Source organism: Anabas testudineus, chromosome 18 (assembly GCF_900324465.2).
Source record: "Anabas testudineus chromosome 18, fAnaTes1.2, whole genome shotgun sequence".
NCBI lineage: Eukaryota > Metazoa > Chordata > Actinopteri > Anabantiformes > Anabantidae > Anabas > Anabas testudineus.
The window spans coordinates 1,439,592-1,460,915 of NC_046627.1; the positions used below are offsets into that span (position 1 = coordinate 1,439,592).

Below are 21,324 nucleotides of genomic sequence, written 5' to 3' on the forward strand. Positions count from 1 at the left end.
CTCACAGCTGGACGGAGCCAGGTTCCAGTCCTCCATCCACAGACTTTGTCCCTAAATGTTTGTTTGTCTCTCTAAGTTCACATGTGATGGACTGAGGACATGTACACCGCCTTCGACCAATCTCCAATCCAACAAAAGTGACCACACAGTCCGACTGACAGCTGATCTACAGCTGATCTTCAGCTGATCTATAGCCAATCTACAGCCGATCTACCGTCATCAATAACAAATGACGGTTCAGAGGAGAGGACGTCTCCTGTCTCCAAACACCCTGTTTCCCCCGTTCCTCTCTCCTCATATCATTTCCTTGCATCCCTACATGAATCTTTAGTGGAGGAACTAAGACACAAGGAGAACGTGGATAGAATTAAGGGAACTGGGATCCACGTTCTGATGTGTCTGTGTCGTGGTGATCAGTCCAATCCAGCAACTGCAGAGTGAACAGATGAATCTCTAGAAACTGCTGCTATCAAACCATAATCCAACCTTTAATATAAAAAGAATCCAGACAGTTTTACCTTCTTCTCTTACTGGATCAACCAGATCTCATCAATCAAGTTTTAGGGTTCAGAGTTCAGGAACCAAGTCTCAAACCACTGACCCTGTGTTCCATTGATTATTGTTTCACCATGTGCTCTACAACTTTCTCTAAAGAAGAAATGAATAAACTAACTACTAGTTCAAGACATTACCCATAATCCTCATCAGCTCCTGACCAATCCGAGTTTTACAGCAGCTCCGCTGTGACATTAACAGTCTCTCCTGTTGTGTCTTGTTCCAAACTTCTCCTCTTTAATTCTGGCTCGATGAGAAGAAGCTCAGTGAATCTGCTGAAAGTTGAACTTGTGTAAAAACTGCTCTGACTTTGTAGAGAGAAGTTTCCCATTCACTTCAATACAGTCAGTTTGATCACAGCAGCATCTGGGGGACGTTAGAGGAACTGCAGCTCAACACACTTTAAGGACAAATCAAGTGTTGTGTGAACAGTAGAAAGTGAGCTGGTGATTGGAGGAAATGTTTGGAGAAGTGTGACAGTGTTTTAGAAAATGTGTTGAATCAACAGATAAAAACTGTCACATGTTGAGTGAGAGAAGAAAACAAAGAGATTCAAAGTGTGGAGAGTTTCCTCCAGAGTGAGACCTCTGTCAGAGTTCAGAGGATCTAAAGCAGAAGTCACCAAAAAACCACAAGAACATGTTGGAGTCCAGATCACAGAGCTGATCAACATGTGACATCACACTGTGACATCACTGATCAGCACCCATCAATAGGGATCAATAGTGAGTGTGTAGACTGTGTGAGAGTCAGGAGGAGTCCGAGGGAAGAAGAAGAAGACAAAGAGTCCTCCTGTCTTCATCCATCGTCCATCAGCTCCTTCACTTCCAGTTTGTCTCTGATCCAAAGTCCGATCAGATCAATAATCAAAGATCGATCAACAGACCGATCAAACTGATTGATCAGCATCAATCAGAGGAGTTGGATCAGTGGAGCTGCTTCTGTTCCTGATGTCCACTGTTTGATCTGTGTCCTGAATTCTGTCTGTAGAGGAGAGAGAGACGGTTAGAGAGGGAGACGGGTAGAGAGGGAGACAGGTAGAGAGAGAGACAGGTAGAGAGGGAGAGAGGTAGAGAGGTAGAGAGAGAGAGACAGGTAGAGAGAGAGAGACAGGTAGAGAGGGAGAGACAGGTAGAGAGAGAGACAGGTAGAGAGAGACAGGTAGAGAGAGAGACAGGTAGAGAGGGAGGGACAGGTAGAGAGAGAGACAGGTAGAAAGAGACAGGTAGAGAGAGAGAAGTAGGATCGAAAAACACTCCGATAAAACACAGGTAAAACTGAAACAGCAAAACAAGTGGAGTCCATTAAAAACAACGCAGAGTCCAGGTGAAGCGCGCCAGCCGTCTGTAGAATGGCAGAGGCCACGGGTCTCCAGACCACATCCTCAGGTCCAGAGAGAAACCTTTGGACAAACTGCAGTCTGAAAGCAGACACTCTGCTGGACAAGTGGATCAGACTTTGACCGCCTTGATCTTTGGGTAAAAACAAAACACACTGTGGCACCCAGTGAAGCTGGTCCCAGAAAAAATTCACAATGATGGACTGAACCCGTTTAAGAAGATCAACAGGGGGGTCCACACAGGCCAGGCGATGCCAGAGCCCACTGGCCACCAAGTTGTTGATCACCAGAGCCCTCCCCCTGTACGACATCTGTGGCAGTAACCACCTCCACTTTTGCAACCTCCCCTCCACCTTCTCCACAACACCAGCCCAGTTCCTATTTACACTCTCTTCATTCCCCAAATGCACACCCAAGTATTTAAATCCCCCCCTCTGCCAGGTGAGACCCCCCGGTAGAGTGGGAAGCCCACTCCTCCACCTGCCGACAGCCAACGCTGCACTTTTGTGCCAGTTGACCTTAGCAGATGAGACATTGCCAAAAGCCGTTACTATATTTTCTAAAGTACGGATCTCTGTTTGTGACTTAACGAGAACGACAACATCATCTGCATAGGCCGACAGCACAGGGTGGGCCGTACAATTGGGTAAAAACAAACCACTAATGGAGGACCGGACCTGACATAAAAGAGGCTCTATGGACAGGGCGTACAACATCCCTGAGAGCGAGCAGCCCTGTCTGATGCCTCGTTGCACTTTAAAAGGAGCGCTCAGCTCACCATTGACCTTCAGTACACTCTCAATGTCCTGGTACAGAACCTTGATCATAGCAATCAAACCAGGGCTGAGACCAAACCTCTCCAGAGTCTTCCAGAGATACGGGTGCTCGACCCGGTCGAAAGCTTTTTCTTGGTCCAGCGAAATCAGACCCAAGTCTATTCCCAATGAACCAGAGAGGTCCAAAACATCTGGAATTAAAATCACATTGTCAGTGATTAACCTATCGGGCACACAGTAAGTCTGATCCCGATGGACCACCTGGTCCATCACCTCTCGCAGCCTGTTGGCCAGAGCCTTGGACAGGATCTTATAATCCGTACAAAGCAGTGAGACGGGACGCCAGTTCTTAATGTCCTGAAGGTCACCAGCCTTCGGCAGCAGGGTAAGAACTGCTCGTCTGCAGCTGAGGGGCAACGAGTCCTCCATTAAGCTTTCGGCAACAACACCGAGCAGATCTTGCCCCAGCTCAGGCCAAAAAGCCTTGAAGAACTCAACAGAGAGACAATCGAGCCCAGGAGCCCGCCCTCCCTTCATACTCTGTAAGGCCACAGACAGCTCCTGCAACGACAGAGGTTCGCCGAGCGCCATGTTAACCTCCTCAGAGGCCTGGGGAAGATCACCACAGAAAGTCTCGTAGCACGCCAAGTCCTCAGTGTACTCACTGCTGTACAGGTCTCTGTAGAACTCCACAGCCCTCCCCCTGATGTGACCAGGTGCCATCAGCACAGCCCCTACAGAAGAGCGCAGGCCGTGGATGTACCTGCTCTGGCCATTCCTCTTTTCCAGACTGAAGAAAAAACGGGAGGGAGCATCCATATCTGCGACAGCCTGGAATCTGCACCGGACCAGTGCCCCCTGTGTTCTGGTGCCCAGTAGGCTGGCAAGAAGAGCCTTTTTGGATTTGAGGACGTCAAGGTGTCCTGTGTCTGCCAAAAGTTGCAGTTCCACAATATCACTCTCTAGAGCTTTAATCGACCTGGTAACGTCCCTAGTGACATTGAGAGTGTACTGCTGGCAGAATTGCTTAATCTGGACTTTGCCACAATCCCACCACTGTCTAAGATTCATAAAATCAGATTTCTGGGTTTTAAAAGTCTTCCAAAAGAACCTAAACCCCCGGCAGCGGCCACTTTCAGGCCGGTGAAAGGCATACCTCCACCTCCACCTCCACCAGAACACTGACCAGCGAATGCCGGTCGGACACACAAAGCCTGTAAAAAAATCCCTACACCCCCGGTATGAAGACCAGACTGTACTACAACACGTTAAAAATACAAAAAACACAGAAAAACGCTCCGAGAGAGAGAGACAAATATCTTAGTTCTGACCTTTGACCTGAAGCAGCACAGTTTTCCTTCTCATTATGTTACTGTTCTTCACTTCACAGACGTATTTTCCTGTGTCTCTGACTTTTGGGTTCTTCAGGATCAGACTGAAGTCTCCAGTTTTCAGCAGGTTTCTCTTCATCTCTGTTCTGTCTCTGTAAAACTGGTTCTGTTCTTCAGGCTGATCAGAACCGTCCTGATACATGTGGGCTGTCTTCTGTGGTTTAGGTTCCTCACGAGTCCACCATACTTCAGCGTCCTCAGGCAAGTCCCCTGTGGTCCTGAAGGGCAGCTGGACTGACTCCACTCCCTCCTCCACCTCCACCTGACAGACTGAGAGGACAACAAACCACAACATCAGCTGGACAGACAGCAGCAGCAGTTTTTAATCACTTTACTGAATGAGGACAAAGTTGGAGAGAAACCTGAAGGACAGAACCAGATCAGACCAGAAGGTCACAGGGGACAGAAATCTAGAAACTAAAACCTTCTTCAACACAGCTGGAAGATTTTCTGAATCTTTCCCTGATCCAAACTATTAAAGCTGCTTTTCTTTCTTCTTCCTTCCACTTTGTTCTGGATCCAAACTCTTTCTGATCAATACTGTCTCACTCTGATTGGTCATCAATCAACAAATGTTGCTCTCTGAAACCCTCAGGACTTGGTCTGGATTGACTTGGTCTTTGTGGTTGTGCTGTCAGACACAGACTGATGACTGATAGACAGTATGTCAGTGCTACACTACTGGGTTTTGGTGTCCTGTCCAGGACACTCAGCAAGTAGCCAGGAGGAACATGGAATTGAACCACTCACCCTGGGGTTTGTAGGTGACTGCTTTACCCCCTAAGACACTGGCACCCCAATAATATAGAAATACATAAAAAATTAACATAAAACATTAACTTACATTAATTTGCACATTTTAGTCTGATTCAAGTTGAAGTCTTTCTAATCACAAGACTTGGGGCAAGAAATAAGTAAAAATAATAACTTAACAACAGTTAGCTTAGCATAAAGACCTTCAGCTCCACTTGTTTCTTTATCAGGATGTTTCCCTCCCTGTTGTAGACGGTGCAGGTGAAGGTTTCTCTGTCCCAGTCTGTGGGGTATTTCAGGGTCAGACTGAGGTCTCCAGGTCTCAGCAGGTTTCTCTTCATCTCTGTTCGACCTCTGAAAAACTTGTGCTGTTCTTCAGGCTGATCAGAGCTGTTCAGATACACATGGACCGTTCTGCAACTGTCCGTCCACTCCACTTTGACGTCTTCAGGCAGCTGAACTGTGGTTTTCCAGGGCAGCAGGACAGACTCCACCCCTGAATCCACCACCACCTGTTGGACTGAGAGGACAACAGAGCAGAAGATGATGTGGACAGACAGCAGCAGCAGCACTGACACATTTTCTTTGAGGGTATGAAGTGAAATATTTGGAGTGAAAACATGTTTGATTGGTTCCAGTCGGACATTTTTCTGTCTGCAGCTGACGACTGACTGTTAAAGGAAAACTTGGTCCCATGGATCTGATGCTGGTTTTCAATGATGCTCAGAGAAAAGCTCTGAAGAAGTTGTAGATTCATTTCTGAGCTTTTAGGAAATCACAGCAAAGTCAAACACTTGTTCAAGTCCAAATGTGAAGTTTGGAAACTGGATCTAAAGGAGGAAATGTCCTCTGAAGACTGGAGGACAACTGCTGTTAAAGCTCCGACACAGTTCATCCTAAGTTCCAGCTGCTTCAGTCCAACTGGATGATACAGACTAATGGTTAACTGGTTGACTAACTCCATTAATAGAACAACAATGGTCCTGATGCTGCTTTGAAATGGGAACTATCTAATTAGACAACATGCAACTTGTGAAGACGTCACAGCAGAGATGTAGACTGAAGGTTCCAGCTCACAACTGTCTGCAGGTCAACTATGATGCTGCATCTCATGGGGTACATCCCAAAGAGCGGAGATCGAGGATCGATGTTTGAGGAGAGATCAGTGAGGAGACACCAGACCATCCTTCACTGAAGTCTTTTACTGGACCGTCAAGTCTCTTCATTGGAAACCTGTTGGTGATTGGCTGCAGCTGATCACACTGATCGAGAGACGAGAACCAACTGGAATGTCACGAGAACCATTTGTTAGGTCTTTAGTTACAAACAGAAAAACATCTCCGTCCCATCTGAAATCCATAAAAAGAACTGTATGTGTTAAATACTTTGAGTTTTGCCTCTGTCAGCTGCTGTACTGATGTGTTCATGCTCCCTTGATCAAGAGAAAATAAACTACTGCCTTATTAAACTCATCCGTGGTCCTGAGAAGTTTGTTGATACCTCCCTTGTAGGAGGTAATTATCAACAGTGTCTATACAGAACAATGAACAGGGAAACCTGATGGAGACAACAGAAACAGTGTTCTGTTTCATGAAGAGAATTATTTTAACAAAAGTAAAGTAAAGTAATGCAGCATATGAGTTAACCACTCCTTCAGGAAACCAGCTCTCCAGTGTGTTTAACCAGGCAGGACAGCACACAGACGAGAGAAAGGGGCAGAGGACGGAGCTGTGGGGGTGGAAGACGGCCTCAAAGGAGAAATAAACCTTGTTATGCATGTGGTAAAATTGGCCACTGGGCAAGAAACTGTAGGCTCAGAAAAGATGAGGAGGACGACAAAGGTGATGGTGACAGGACAGAATCACAAAATCAACAACCAAAAGGTCATAAGAGCATGTCGATCTGTGATCACTAATGATAATGTGTCTCATTTAATCTCATCTAAGGAGAAAATAAATAAAAAGAATAGAAACAGGGAACGCAATAAAACGGATTGAATAAGATGACATAGAGAACAGACGTTGGCACTCATTTCAGAGAGATCTATGTTGTGGTCTAAGGTAAAAATAACTGATACTTATTGTTGTGACTTTTTCCTTCTATCATATTGTAGCATGAAAATATAACTTACTAACAGACTAAGAGTAGAATCTTCACCGACCGACTAATAGTTCTGAAATACAACATATTATAAAGAGATTGATAGGAGTTTTCAATTAAATTTAATTCAGTTTTATTTGTATAGCGCCAATTTACAACAGAAGTTATCTCAAGGCACTTTACAGTGTTTAAGGTTTAAGACCTTACAGAAAATATTTATACAAAAAATTATAGAGAAAACCCAACAATCCCATTTGAGCAAGCTTTGGGCAACAGTGGAGAGGAAAAACTCCCTTTAGAGGAAGAAACCTCCAGCAGAACCAGGCTCATAGTGGGCGGCCATCTGCCTCGACCGGTTGGGGTGAGTGGAAAGAGAAGAGAGAAAAGAACAGCAGGCAATAAAGACAACAACAAGCAGCAAGAACATTGGACAGATGAACTGGATTCTGGAGATGTACAGCTCCAGGCCGAGGATACCTGCAGAAAAGTACAGAGAGAGGGAGACAGAGAGGAGGAAACACAACTAAAAGAGAGAGAAGACACAAAGTTAATGACATGCAATGGTAGAATTAGAATGGATAGAGGAGAAAGGAGAGAGGAGAGGAGCTCAGTGTATCAGTAGAGGTCCCCCAGCAGACTAAACTATATCAGCATAACTAAGAGATGGTTCAGAGTCACCTGATCCATCTCTAACTATAAGCTTTATAAAAAAGGAAAGTTTTAAGTCTAGTCTTAAATGTAGAGAGGGTGTCTGCCTCCAGAACCTGAACTGGGAGCTGGTTCCACAGGAGAGGGGCTTGATAGCTAAAGGCTCTGCCTCCCATTCTACATCTGGAAACTCTAGGAACCACAAGTAAACCTGCAGTCTGAGAACGGAGAGTTCTACTTGGAAGATATGGAACCATGAGGTCTTTAAGATAAGATGGAGCCTGATTATTAAGGGATTTATAAGTTAGGAGAAGAATTTTAAATTCAGTTCTGGAGAAAAAAGACAAAAGAAAAAAAATAAATGCATAGACAGTGAGACATGGTTCCCAGATTGATGTTTGTTCCATATTAAACTGTTGGAGAAGGTGATGTATCCAGTTTTGTTTCATGTACAGCATCAGGACCATTCTTACATTTAGTCATTTAGTGGACGCTTTTTTCCAAAGCGACTTACAAGTCATTACAAAGTACATGGTAGGCAGGGCAGCGTGAGGAGGTCTTGCCTAAGGACCCCTACTGGATTAAGCATTAAGCATTCTTGGTCTCCTCCTCCTTCAGACTCACTGCTACCTGAGCTGGAGGTCCTAAAATGTATGATTTGTTATTTACAACCTCTGTAGTTCCAGAGAACCAGACTCCTTTTAAACTATGCAAGTCTTAACTTCCAGTTTCCCCAGGAACTGAATTTTACTATGATAATTACACCTGTTCCAAAATAGCATCTTCTAACGAAACCTAACATCACCTCAGAAGATGACTCTATAAGTCCTCGTGGAGTGAACAGGTCAGATGTACTGTGGCCGTGTGAGGAAAGTTGAGACCCAAACTCCCACCTGACTGACAGTGATTATGTGTCTTAATCCAGCTGTTGGTGCTGTTCCAGCTGTTCTCAGTAAAGGCACTGGATCAGTTACTACAACATCTCAATACTCCAAAACACCACTGTAATAAGTGACAGGTGGAGTTTGATGACCGCATGTACATAGCTGCTATACAGGTCCCTGGACGTGTTCCTGATGTAAATAAGGCTACAAACCACATCGGTGCTAGATTTAAATGATTCTTTTTGTGGTGGATTATAATGAATATGAATGCAGACTGGATAAATTATTAACTTTATACTTATAAGACATCAACAGTGACTCTTGAGTTTTACAAGTTATGGATTCAAAGGAACAGAGGAGCATTTGGCTCCAACATCATTAATGTTGTGAATGAACCAAAAGGTATTGGACATGTAAACAGAACAGGGAGGTGTCTGTAGAGTGTTTCATACTGTACATTAAAACACAACAAACCCCCAGACAGCAGCTTTACTCAAGACTTAGAAGACCAGACTGTACTGTCTGAAGAACAACCTGAAGACTCAGAGGTAGATGATCCTCTCACCTCCTTGTATCAGAAATAGTTTGGGAGATGGAGCAGAATAATCTCTTCTCCTCTAGTCTCTAGTAGTAGACAGTGGTGGCAGTAAAGAAGAACTGCAGGGATGGACAGATGCTGCCTAAACTATGATTATGTACCAACAGGTCACTGATGATGATGGGGAGAACCTTGAAGATGACAGCTATACTGAAACCTACATTGAATAAGTTCTAATTCTAAAAGTACTGAAGTGAGTACTTGATGATGTGTATTGTAAACAGTATCATGTGATGATTCGTAATTCATTCTTTGTTGTTTTTCTTTTCCTTGTTTTATTGTCCATGAAAAATGATCATACAATCACTTCTATGAATTTGATAAGTTAGTGTCATGATTTTTATTCAGTGTCTTTAATTTTTCATTGTTATGGTTTCCAGTGTATATAAAAGTAGAAACAGGTTAAATGTTAGAAAAACAGCACTGATATTTATCCTTTTACATTTCATCTCATAAACTGTACGACTTAAAGTGACCCATGTGAGATGAGGTGCACCAGAATGTTCTGGGTGGAATTCACCTTGAGTCAACTGCAATGTTACAACAACCATTTATTACGTCTTTAGTGAAAAAATAACATGTCCCTCCCTTCTGAAATCCATAAAATGAACTGTATGTGTTAAATACTTTGAGTTTGGTTTGGTTGTGTTGACACTTTATTGATCACCTTGGGGACATTGTTGTTTGGACAGCTGCAGCAGATGAGGGGTGTCGGTGTCTTGTCCAAGGACAAATCAACATGTAGTCAGAGGGAACCAGGAGTCCAATCACTGGGGTTTAGAAACCACTGATCTACCAACTGAGCTACATGTTGCCTGAATAACATCCTGAGTTGTTTGAGTTCTGTATTATTTGTCCACAGATGATACATTTCAAGAAACAAGAACCTTGAACTGACCTCTGACCTTCAGCTCCACTTGTTTCTTCATCAGGATGTTTCCCTCCCTGTTGTAGACGGTGCAGGTGAAGGTTCCTCTGTCTTCATCTGTGGGGTGTTTCAGGGTCAGACTGAGGTCTCCAGGTTTCAGCAGGTTTCTCTTCATCTCTGTTCGACCTCTGTAAAACTGATGCTGTTCTTCAGGCAGGTTAAAACCGTTCTGATACACATGGACCTTCCAGTTTTTACTGTTCGTCCACTTCACTCTGACGTCTTCAGGCAGCTGAACTGTGGTTTCACAGGGCAGCTGGACAGACTCCACCTCTGAATCCACCTCCACCTGTTGGACTGAGAGGACAACAGAGCAGAAGATGATGTGGACAGACAGCAGCAGCAGCTCTGACACATTTTCTTTGAGGGTATGAAGTGAAATATTTGTAGTGACAACATGTTGGACACAGTGGTTTTAGTTTGAGCACATCACAAAGCAGCAGCTGACAGGAGGAAACTGGTTGTAGAGGAAATTCAGAGGCAAGAAGACGCTGTTGGAAGATCAGACTACACTACTCATATAAATCCAGTTCAGTAACTGAACCACCTCCTCGTATAAGACAGTTGAACAGCAGCACAAACCACATCAGGTCTGAACAGAATCTGAACATCATTCCAGATACCAGTCCTCCTCGGCAGAAGCAGGACATGGTGTTCTCCGAGGGGACGATTCATTTCCCACCTGCGGCCCCTTCACCCAGAACACCTCGCCGCCGGCCTCTTTTTCTCTTGCCCTGTGGAACTGTCAGTCGCCGGTGAACAAGGCGGACTTCATTCCAGCTTTTGCTACAACCTCAGCTGTTCAGCTGCTTGCACTTACGGAGACCTGGATTACTCCGCAAAACACGGCCACCCCAGCCGCACTCTCCACCGGCTTTTCTTTTTCTCACACTCCTCGCCCATCACGCCGCGGACTGGCCTCCTAGTAGCCAATACCTGGAAGTTCTTCACTATGGCACCCTTTAGTAATCTGTCCTCTTTAGAATATCATGCCGTTAGGATTACAGCACCGATCACAGCCCACCTCATTGTGATCTACCGACCGCCGGGCCAGCTGGGGGACTTTTGTGACGAGCTGGATATGCTATTGTCTCAATTCCCTGAAGATGGCACTCCTCTCATCGTCTTAGGTGATCTCAACATCCACCTGGACAAACCACAGGCATCTGACGTGCTCGCTCTTCTGAACACGTTTGACCTTAGACTAGTCTCCACTCCTCCAACTCACAAAGCTGGCAACAACCTGGACCTCGTTCTGATTCGAAGTTTCACTGTGGACGACATCTCTGTCACTCCTCTGCATTTGTCGGATCACTTCAGCGGATCACATTCAGCGGATCACATTCAGCTCACAGTCTTCATCTCTAGACCGTCTCATTCTTCCACTGCATTGGAAACATTTCGCCGCAACCTCAGATCTCTCAACCCGGAGCAGCTTTCTTCCCTGGTTTCTGCAGCGCTGCCCTCATCGCAGGTTTTATCCACCTACGACACCGACAGAGCCACGGACAGGCTCTGCGATACTCTTTCATTCTGCCTGGATAGTCTGTGCCCGACATCTACCTGCTCGTCCTTCAGCTTCCAACTCGTGGCTCACTGACCAGATCCGTGAACAACGCACGGTGCTCAGGAGTGCTGAGAGGAAGTGGCGCAAATCCAAGTCTCAACCTGCTCTAACTGAGTATCAGGATTTGCTTCAATCTTTCTCTTAAAGTGTCACCAGGGCAAAGACTGGATACTACCAGGACAAGCTCAGCAACACCACAGACACCAGAAAGCTGTTCTCAACTTTCAAATCTCTACTCTATCCACCACCACCTCCACCACCCATCTGTCTCACAGAAAAGCTCATTGGAGTCTCTCTCCCCTCCATCACGGACATTTACACCACACGCTGCATCCGCAAGGCTACCTGCATTGTGGACGACCCCACCCACCCCTCACACCCAATCTTCACACTTCTGCCATCAGGGAAGAGGTTCCGGAGCATTCGGGCCCTCACAACCAGACTTTTGAACAGTTTCTTCCCCCAAGCCATCAGGCTCCTCAACACACACACAACAAACTGAACTGAGCACACACACACACACACACACACACACACTCGCTAGATTTGACATGTTTCCATCTTTCAGTTGTAAATTGTATTCATTTCCGCTACTGGTCGCTGCTGTTTTGTGTTTTGTGTTCTGCACCCGTGACCTCGAGGTTCTCGCTGTGGGCAGATGAACATGAACCAGTCTCTGAGTGTCTGGTCTGGTTCCTGTCTTCACTGAGCTCAAGATTATAGATGAGATGACTATGAGATTATAGGAGGACGACACTAGCAGCCTGGGGTACAGTGGAATCAGCGGTTGCTGACACTAAATACACATCATCATGAAGAACAAGAAGAATGTGAAGCTGTACTGGAAACGTACATCATCACAACATGTGAATATATCCTGTGAATAACATCTACTGGGGAACGTCCAGACATTTAACTACAGCTACCAGAGAAGGTGGGGGCACATCCATCTTTAGATGTTCAGAACTGCATCACCTACGACTCTAACTTGAAGTTCAATCTCAGACCAGCTGATCCTGACAGTCCAACCAACACAGACAGCTGTGGTGAAACCATGAGAGGAAGGATTGGACTGATGGGATCATCAACAATGCTCCTGTTTGTAGGGCACACTTCATATCAGGTCAGGTTTAGATGGTCTGCTGTAGGTGGATATGTGTGTCTGAAAGAACGGACGTTAGGAGGAGTAATGTTGATGATGTCACTCAGAACCCTCTGAGAACATCAGCTCCCATTTTGACGGTGGCCTCAGTCCAGTCACTCTGTTTTATCCTGTTTAACCACAGTCGTCTGTAGCAGCTGGTCTGAGGTCAAAGGTCAAGTTAACAACTCTCTTTTTCAGTTCTGGCTGCAGAAACACAGCAGGATGTTTTCAGTAGGTGATGGGGCCTGAAGTGAACACGTTTACCCACAGTCCTCCTTTGTTTTGCCTCCATCTAACATTGTGACGTAGTCATGACGTAGGCTGTAGAAAGGTCCATGAGACAGTGATTTGACTGTAGGAGTCACATCAGAGAGAAGAGCTGCACAACACGAGTGAATATAAGAAGATAACGGTGAGTAAAAACAGTCTTTATGTTGATAGAAATCCCAACGTGTTAGACAGCGTTCTCCACCACCATCATCACAACTCAGTGGTTTGGAAGAACGAGCCTCAGGACATGTGGACTTAAAGCAGCTCAATGCTCCTCACAGTGGAACAGAGCTGCTGGATCACAGAGGAGGTGACAACACACAAACAGCAACATACCTTTGGTTTCTAATCTCCTCAGATGAACTTTACTTCTCCACAGATAAAGTCCAAGAACCACAATAACAACCAGAGCAATGAGCAGGACACTCAGGAGAACCAAGACATCAGTTGGTAAAGTGTTGGGTTCTGTGGACGAGAGAAGAGAAACAACAAAATGACCTTTACATGATCCAAACCTCTGAATCAGTCTCAGCTCAAACTGGTGTCGTGTTCATCAAAGGCTGTTTCTGGTTCCAGCTCAGTGTTGATGGGATGGATATAAAATAATCCTCTGACAAACACTATGTCACACTGAGGGATGAAGAGGAACCTCCAGAGAAATACGTCCAATCAGTTTGTTCATTAGTTGAAATCCTAAATGACCAACAGCATCAACAGCATGTTCTGCATCATCCCAGGTGATGATTGGTTCAACATCCAGACTGTGTTGGGTTTTTCTTATTTTTGACTTATTTTCACAGGTCATGTCAGTTTTGACCTGGAGGCAGACACCATCTCTACAATTAAGAATAAACCTAAACTTATGGTTCGTGATGGATCAGGTGACTCTGAACCATCTCTTAGTTATACTATTATAGATTAGGTTGCTGGGTGACCTCTACTGATACATTGAGTCCCTCTTCTCTCGTACAGAACCCTGTGGAACTCCACAACTAACTTTTTACATGGAAGATAAGATTTAAACCAGCGTAGAGCTGTTTCTTTAATGACTGCTAAGTAATTAAACATTGTTAAGAATTAAGGCGATACTAAGCTAAACAGATTTATGACTCTTTCTCAGCCTGACTACACTGCTGAAAACAAACCGGGGGTTGATTTTATATATAGTTTTACGCAGGGCTTTTTTAATATATTATTAAACTATCTTTCCAGGCTTCATCTAAATTGGTGGAACGCCACCTCCTTTTCAGCTTACGTGATTTGTGCTTTAAGATACAGATTTGTGAATTGTACCACGGAGTTAACTTCCTTTGACTCACTAGTTTCTTTTTCAGAAGAACAACAGTATTGAGAATGGTTCGGTGTGAGGCTGCAGTACTACCAACAAGATATTCCATTTCTGCTGGACCAGTCGAGGCAGATGGCCCTCTGCCTATGAGCCTGGTTCAATTAGGTACAGCCCTGACCTCTGACCTGTATCTACAGTAGGTGTTAGGGTTTGTTACTGACCTTTGACCTGCAGCTCTACGTCTGCCAGTCTCCGTTCATTTCCAAACGCTGTGATGGTGCAGGTGTAGTTTCCGCTGTCAGAGACACTTGGTTTTCTCAGAGTCAGACTGAGGTCTCCAGCTGTCAGAGCATCAGTCCTCATCGATGTTCGTCCTTTGTAACACAGGTTTTGATCTTTAAGGTCATCACCATCTGAGTCACGCTGGTGGATAGTGGATGGACTGAGTGTGTTGCGGCTCCACAGCACCGTGGGGTCCAGAGGAACAGAAGAGATGTAGCAGGGCAACAGGACTGAAGCTGCACCCTCATACACATCCACACCCAAAACATGCTGTAAAACTTTGAGGACACAGAAACAGAAACATGAATCAGCTGTGTCCTTCTGTCTACAGTGTGATCACTTTACAGTCTTTCACTGGTCTCTGTAAACATGTTGCATCATTTCAATTATCCTGTATTAGAATACTGCTGATATATTGTCAGTCATTTCAGTTTATCCACGTTATTTTAATAATTATTCATGTGGTCGTCATTAATCTAGCCACAGGGGTTGCAAGCCAGTTACTTCTGTGCCGGTCCCAAGCTTGTATAAATAGAGAGGGTTGCGTCAGGAAGGGCATCAGGCGTAAAAATTGCCAAAATAACCATGGGAATCATCTACAACACTTTCATACCGGATCGGTCGAGGCCCGGGTTAACAACGACCGCCACCGATGCTGTTAACCTACAGGGTGTCGGTGGAAATTAGACTACTGTTGGTCGAAGAAAGAGGGGAGGCAGAAGGGTTCGTGGAGAGAGAGAGAAGGGAAAAGGCAGGAGCATAGGTTTGAGAATAGGGACTCTTAACGTTGGCACAATGACAGGGAAAGGCAGAGAGCTGGCAGACATGATGGAGAGAAGGAAGGTAGATGTTCTGTGTGTGCAGGAGACAAGGTGGAAGGGCAGCAAGGCACGTAGTATCGGAGGAGGATACAAACTGTTCTACCATGGTGTGGATAGGAAGAGAAACGGGGTAGGAGTGATCTTGAAGGGGGAGTTTGTGAACAATGTTCTAGAGGTGAAAAGAGTCTCAGACAGGGTGATGGTTCTGGGTGGTCAGGATGAACTTCCAGATGACTGGGAAACTACAGCAGAGGTTATAAGGGAAACAGGTAGGAAGGTTCATGCCCCGTAAGAGCACCACTGATGCTGTTTTTGCTTTGAGAATGTTGATGGAAAAGTACAGAGATGGTCAGAAGGAGCTGCATTGTGTCTTTGTAGATTTAGAGAAGGCGTATGACAGGGTGCCGAGGGAGGAGCTGTGGTACTGTATGAGGTCGTCGGGAGTGGCAGAGAAGTACGTCAGACTAGTTCAGGACATGTATGAGAGAAGTATGACGGTGGTGAGATGTGCTGTAGGTCAGACAGAGGAGTTCAAGGTGGAGGTGGGACTACCATTACCATACTCTTTCTGTCCCGGTCTGTGCTGCCTGCTCCCCAGCAGACCACGCCGTAGTGGATAGCAGAGGCTACCACAGAGTCATAAAAAGTCCTTAAGAGAGGCCTGCACACTCCAAAGGACCTCAGTCTCCTCAGAAGGTGGAGGCGACTTTGGCCCTTCTTGTACAGGGCATCGGTGTTGTGAGTCCAGTCCAATTTCTTGTTGAGGTGAACACCCAGGTACTTAAAACTGTCCACTACCTCAATGTCCAAACCCTGGATGCTCACCGGTGTCTGTTGTGGTGTTCTCCTCCTGAAGTCAATCACCATCTCCTTTGTCTTACTGGTGTTCAAGCACAAGTGGTTGCGCTCACACCAGTCCACAAAGTCCACAATGACTGACCTGTACTCCAGCTCGTTCCCCCCCGACACACAGCCAACAATGGCCGAGTCGTCAGAGAACTTCTGGAGGTGACAACTGCTGGTGTCGTATGTAAAGTCTGATGTGTAAAGGGTGAAAAGGAACGGTAAGAGCACCGTCGCCTGAGGAGCAGCAGTGCTGGAAACCACCACATCTGACACACAGTTGTGTAGCCTCACATACTTTGACCTGTTGGTGAGGTAGTCGGTTGTCCATGCAGCCAGTCGTCCGTCCACACCTGCCCCTTCCAGCTTCTCTCTCAGCAGAGCTGGCCGGATGGTGTTGAAGGCTTGTTGAAGACGGTTCCGGCGTCCTCCAGGTGAGTCAGCACCCGGTGCAGCAGGTAAATGACGGCGTCATCCACCCCGATGTTCAGCATATAGGCAAACTTCAGCGGGTCCATTGCGGTGCTGACCACTGAGCGAAGGTGGCTGAGGATGAGCCTCTCCATGGTCTTCATCAAGTGGGAGGTCAGGGCTACTGGTGTGTAGTGGTTTGGCTCCTTAGCGTGGGCTCCACACATCTCGAACATTGTTGTTCTCCAGCCGTTCTCCAGCCGCTCCTCCAGCTGTAGCTGCTCTTGGCCTGTCTGATCTTGTATTTGAGTTCATGCTGAACTCTCTTCTGCTCCTCTCTGTCCCCTGAAATAAAAGCCCTCCTCTTCTCCTTCAGTAGGGCTCTCAGCTCAGGGTTCACCCAGGGCTTGCTGTTAGAGAAACACCGCACCCTCCGAGTTGGTACAGTGTTCTCTACACAGAAGTTGATGTAGTCAGTGATGCAGTGGGTCAGGCTGTCGATGTCGTCTCCATGAGAGCTGCAGAGTCGGTGGTCTGGAAACAGTCTCTCAATCTCTCACTGGCCTCATCAGTCCACACTCTCACTGACTTCTTCTGGGGTGGTTCTCTTCTCGATGGATCCGCTGCAGTTTGCCTGGGTTGTGATCGGAGCGGCCGAGTGGGGAGAGGGGGCTGGAGTCGTATGCGTCCTTAACGTTCGCATACAGCAAGTCCAGCGTCTTGTTCTCCCTGGTGTGGCACTTAACATGCGGGTGCCGGGTCTGCATGGCGTCACCGCTCCGTGGAGTCGCTCGCAGGCTGCCGCTGCGTCGGCCGATGGAGGGATGTACACGTTAAACACTATAACATGAGAAAACTCCCTCGGGATGTAAAACGGCCGAATGCCCACAGCGAGAACCTCGATGTCACGGGTGCAAAGCTGTTCCTTAACAGAGACGTGCGCCGGGTTGCACCATCTCTCGTTAATAAACACCGCCAGTCCTCCTCCTTTCTTCTTACCACTGTCTCCCGAACTCCTGTCCGCCCGAACCAGTTTGAATCCATCCAGGGCGACCACAGAGTCCGGCGTCGATTCGTTCAGCCACGTCTCAGTGAAACACACGAGGCTACACTCCCTGTACTCCTGCTGTAGCCGGGTCAGCGCCGTCAGCTCGTCCATCTTGTTGGAGAGGGAACGGACGTTTCCCATAATGATGGATGGAACGTATGGTTTGTACCTCCATCTCCTCTCCCGAAGCCTTCGTCCTGCTCTGCAGCCTCTCCGTTTCCTCCGTATTTCAGGTGGAACCTCGAGTCTTTCGTTGTAGAGAGGTGCAGGGCCGCACAGAGTTAACAGCTGATCCCTGGAGTAAACAATGGAGCCATGTGCGAAGCTGAGGGGATCCGCCGACGCACTCCAAAAAAGTTAAAAAACAATGAAAAACAGAACACAAAAGTAATAAAATTGGTCCCCCTATGTGCAGACTTGCAAAAGTACTTGGGGTCAACAGTTCAGTGTGACGGAGAGTGTGGAAAAGAGGTGAAGAGGCGAGTGCAGGCAGGTTGGAGCGGGTGGAGGAAAGTGTCAGGAGTGTTGTGTGACAGAAGAGTGTCAGCAAGACTCAAAGGAAAGGTCTACAAGACAGTGGTGAGACCAGCTCTGCTCTATGGGTTAGAGACGGTAGCAGTGAGAAAGAGACAAGAGGCTGAGATGGAGGTAGCAGAGATGAAGATGTTGAGGTTCTCCTTAGGAGTGACCAGGTTAGACAGAATAAGGAACAAGTACATCAGAGGGACGGCTCACGTTGCCTGTGTTAGCGACAAAGTCAGAGAGGCCAGACTGAGATGGTTCGGACATGTTCAGAGGAGGGATAGTGAGTATATTGGTAGAAGGATGTTGGAAATGGAGCTGCCAGGCAGGAGGACAAGAGGACGACCAAGGAGGAGATATATGGATGTTATAACAGAGGACATGAGGTTGGCTAGTGTTAGGGTAGAAGATGTTCATGATAGAGTGAGGTGGAGAAGGATGATTTGCTGTGGCGACCCCTGATGGGAAAAGCCGAAAGAGAATAAGATGCATGTGGTCGTCATTATTAGTTTCAGGTTTGATCAACACTTAGACCTCTAACACCACTGTTGTTGACATTATGAGATGGGATGACATGTGGTTCAGTTGGTAGAGCTTTTCAGGTCAGGGTTTCTGGCTACTTGTTGAGGTATCATTTGGGGGATCAGTGAAGTTTGATCTAATTACTCTAATGTTTCTACACACTTAGTCTTGTTTTCCTCTGTTCTGTTTAGTCTTGTTGTCACACTGTTAAATGATCCAGTGGTAATTATTGACCTGTCCTAAAACTGGATGTAAAAAAAACAACAAGATGTAACTGAAAGTTTTAAACTCCCTTTCCTCGATGACTTTGGACCTAAACAATATCTGTGTTTTAATTTAGTTTATATATTAACCTGCAGGTTCAGAGAACTGATCAAAGTTAGAAGAAGAATCAGTCAGAAGAGTTCATCAGCTGTGTTGAGGACACAGCAGCTGCAGAGACTCGGAATCACATGTTGGTGACGTCAACAATCTGCAGCTGTCACACTCACTTTCACAGCAGAGGCCAAAAGCAGCTCCTCAGGCTGAGAGACGTTAGTGGTTCAGAGGATCCTGGTTCACTAAGACCCAGTTCAGTCAGTGTGGATCAGGTTGTAAAGTGGTTGTTTTGACCCTCAGGTTAAATTTGTAGTGGCTGGTTAATTTATTTATTTATTCATTTATTTACCCTGGTTAACCCTGACAAAGTCAGGGTTAAGTCAGGGTTAACCGATTTGTTATCGGTTAACCGATTTGTTATTTTTTCCTTCCCTTGGACTAAAATGTCTCTGCTTGCACTGAGATTTGCTCTCATCCTCTTCAAATCTGTATTTGTGCTCTCAGATTTACTGATGCTCGCTCAGATTTCCTGTACTCCAGCCCAAATCTTTCTCTGTGTTCTCAGCTACAGCTGCATGTTCTTAAATATTCAGATCTCAGCTGCTCATGCTCAGATTCTCTGTTGGATGAAGTCTGAACATGAAATCATAAAATGATGCTCTTAAACTGAAAACTATTGGATTAAAATGGGAATATTTCCCACATATTTAAACCTTTTTGTCCAGAACCTATGAGAAAAACCACAGCTGGCTGTGGACCAGAAATCAAAATGTACTGAAGGACTTAACGAGAACTAGAACAGTCAATAGAGATGAATGAACTACAGGTAATGGACAAAGAAGCTGCCGACTGTGAGAATAAAGAGTCATTTATTCTAGATGTTGGTAGAAGACGACACAGATGTCAGTGCAGACTGGAGGTCAAGTAGAAGAACAAGTCACAGATGAAGACTCAGACCAAAAGAGACAGAAAACCAGAAACAGAAGCTGACAGAGAAATGATTGAACAGTCTTCACAATATCAACTCTACAAAGAAGAAAATACACTTCACTCCATAATAAGAACTGTAGTAAAACCAGCAGACACAACTGATGAGTGAAGTCATTTTAGTGACAGTTTACAGTAAACTACATGAGAGGGAGAATAATGAAGGTTGTTGTGTGTTTTGAACTTTGTAGACGGTCCCTGAACACATTTAAAGGGACATTAATCTACTTTACTGTAGTTTATCTACTTTACTGTAGTTTATCTACTTTACTGTAGTTTATCTACTTTACTGTAGTTTATCTACTTTACTGTAGTTTATCTACTTTATCTACTTTACTGTAGTTTATCTACTTTATCTACATTACTGTAGTTTATCTACTTTATCTACATTACTGTAGTTTATCTACTTTATCTACATTACTGTAGTTTACCTACTTTACTGTAGTTTATCTACTTTATCTACTTTACTGTAGTTTATCTACTTTACTGTAGTTTATCTACTTTATCTACTTTACTGTAGTTTATCTACTTTACTGTAGTTTATCTACTTTATCTACTTTACTGTAGTTTATCTACTTTACTGTAGTTTATCTACTTTCCTGTAGTTTATCTACTTTATCTACATTACTGTAGTTTATCTACTTTACTGTAGTTTATCTACTTTATCTACTTTACTGTAGTTTATCTACTTTACTGTAGTTTATCTACTTTCCTGTAGTTTATCTACTTTATCTACATTACTGTAGTTTATCTACATTACTGTAGTTTATCTACTTTATCTACTTTACTGTAGTTTATCTACTTTCCTGTAGTTTATCTACTTTATCTACATTACTGTAGTTTATCTACTTTACTGTAGTTTATCTACTTTACTGTAGTTTATCTACTTTCCTGTAGTTTATCTACTTTATCTACTTTACTGTAGTTTATCTACATTACTGTAGTTTCCCTACTTTACTGTGGTTTATCTACTTTACTGTGGTTTATCTAATACATTTCTTACCGTACAGGAGAGTCAGCGTCACCACAAACATCTTCTCCTTTGGTAAAAGTTCACCACAGAGTCCAAAGTCCAGTTAGCTTCTCCGTGACCTGACAGAATATAAATAGCGACATGAACCCTCAGGATCATCTTTCCTATCTTAGCTCTATATTTATCTTCATGCACTGAGTAAAATGAAATGGTTTCGATTTTAACAGGACGTTGCTGTAAAAAAGAACGGTTTTAACAATAAAAGCCTTAAAAGGGAACATTATACCAGTTCCACATGAATTGTGTCTGTCCCCTGAAGGTCTTTGTCTAACAGCTGAATTGGGGACATCTACTAT

At 45.0% G+C, this 21,324-nt stretch overlaps 1 protein-coding gene across 1 annotated transcript; it reads right to left on the reverse strand.

Annotated features, from left to right (window-relative positions):
• Window position 1: 1 nt before the first annotated feature.
• Window positions 2–21,046, reverse strand: LOC113166671. Its single transcript, XM_033326664.1, has 6 exons — window positions 20,999–21,046; window positions 14,463–14,801; window positions 13,290–13,418; window positions 9,943–10,269; window positions 4,002–4,331; window positions 2–1,539 (listed from the first exon to the last, which is right to left on the reverse strand). Exons 1-6 carry the CDS (start codon window positions 21,027–21,029, stop codon window positions 1,445–1,447), a joined length of 1,251 nt encoding a protein of 416 aa, XP_033182555.1. The 5' UTR covers window positions 21,030–21,046; the 3' UTR covers window positions 2–1,444.
• Between the last annotated feature and the right edge of the window lie 278 nt (window positions 21,047–21,324).

Bases quoted from the DNA above. Each gene is read 5' to 3' on its own strand.
- LOC113166671 (XM_033326664.1), bottom strand. From the start codon at position 21,029: ATGTTTGTGGTGACGCTGACTCTCCTGTACG. The intron at 10,270-13,289 runs GTATGTTGCTGT...TTGTCCTCTCAG, and splicing joins GAGGAGATTAGAAACCAAAG to TCCAACAGGTGGAGGTGGAT. The intron at 1,540-4,001 runs GTCAGAACTAAG...TCTCCTCTACAG, and splicing joins TGTGCTGCTTCAGGTCAAAG to ACAGAATTCAGGACACAGAT.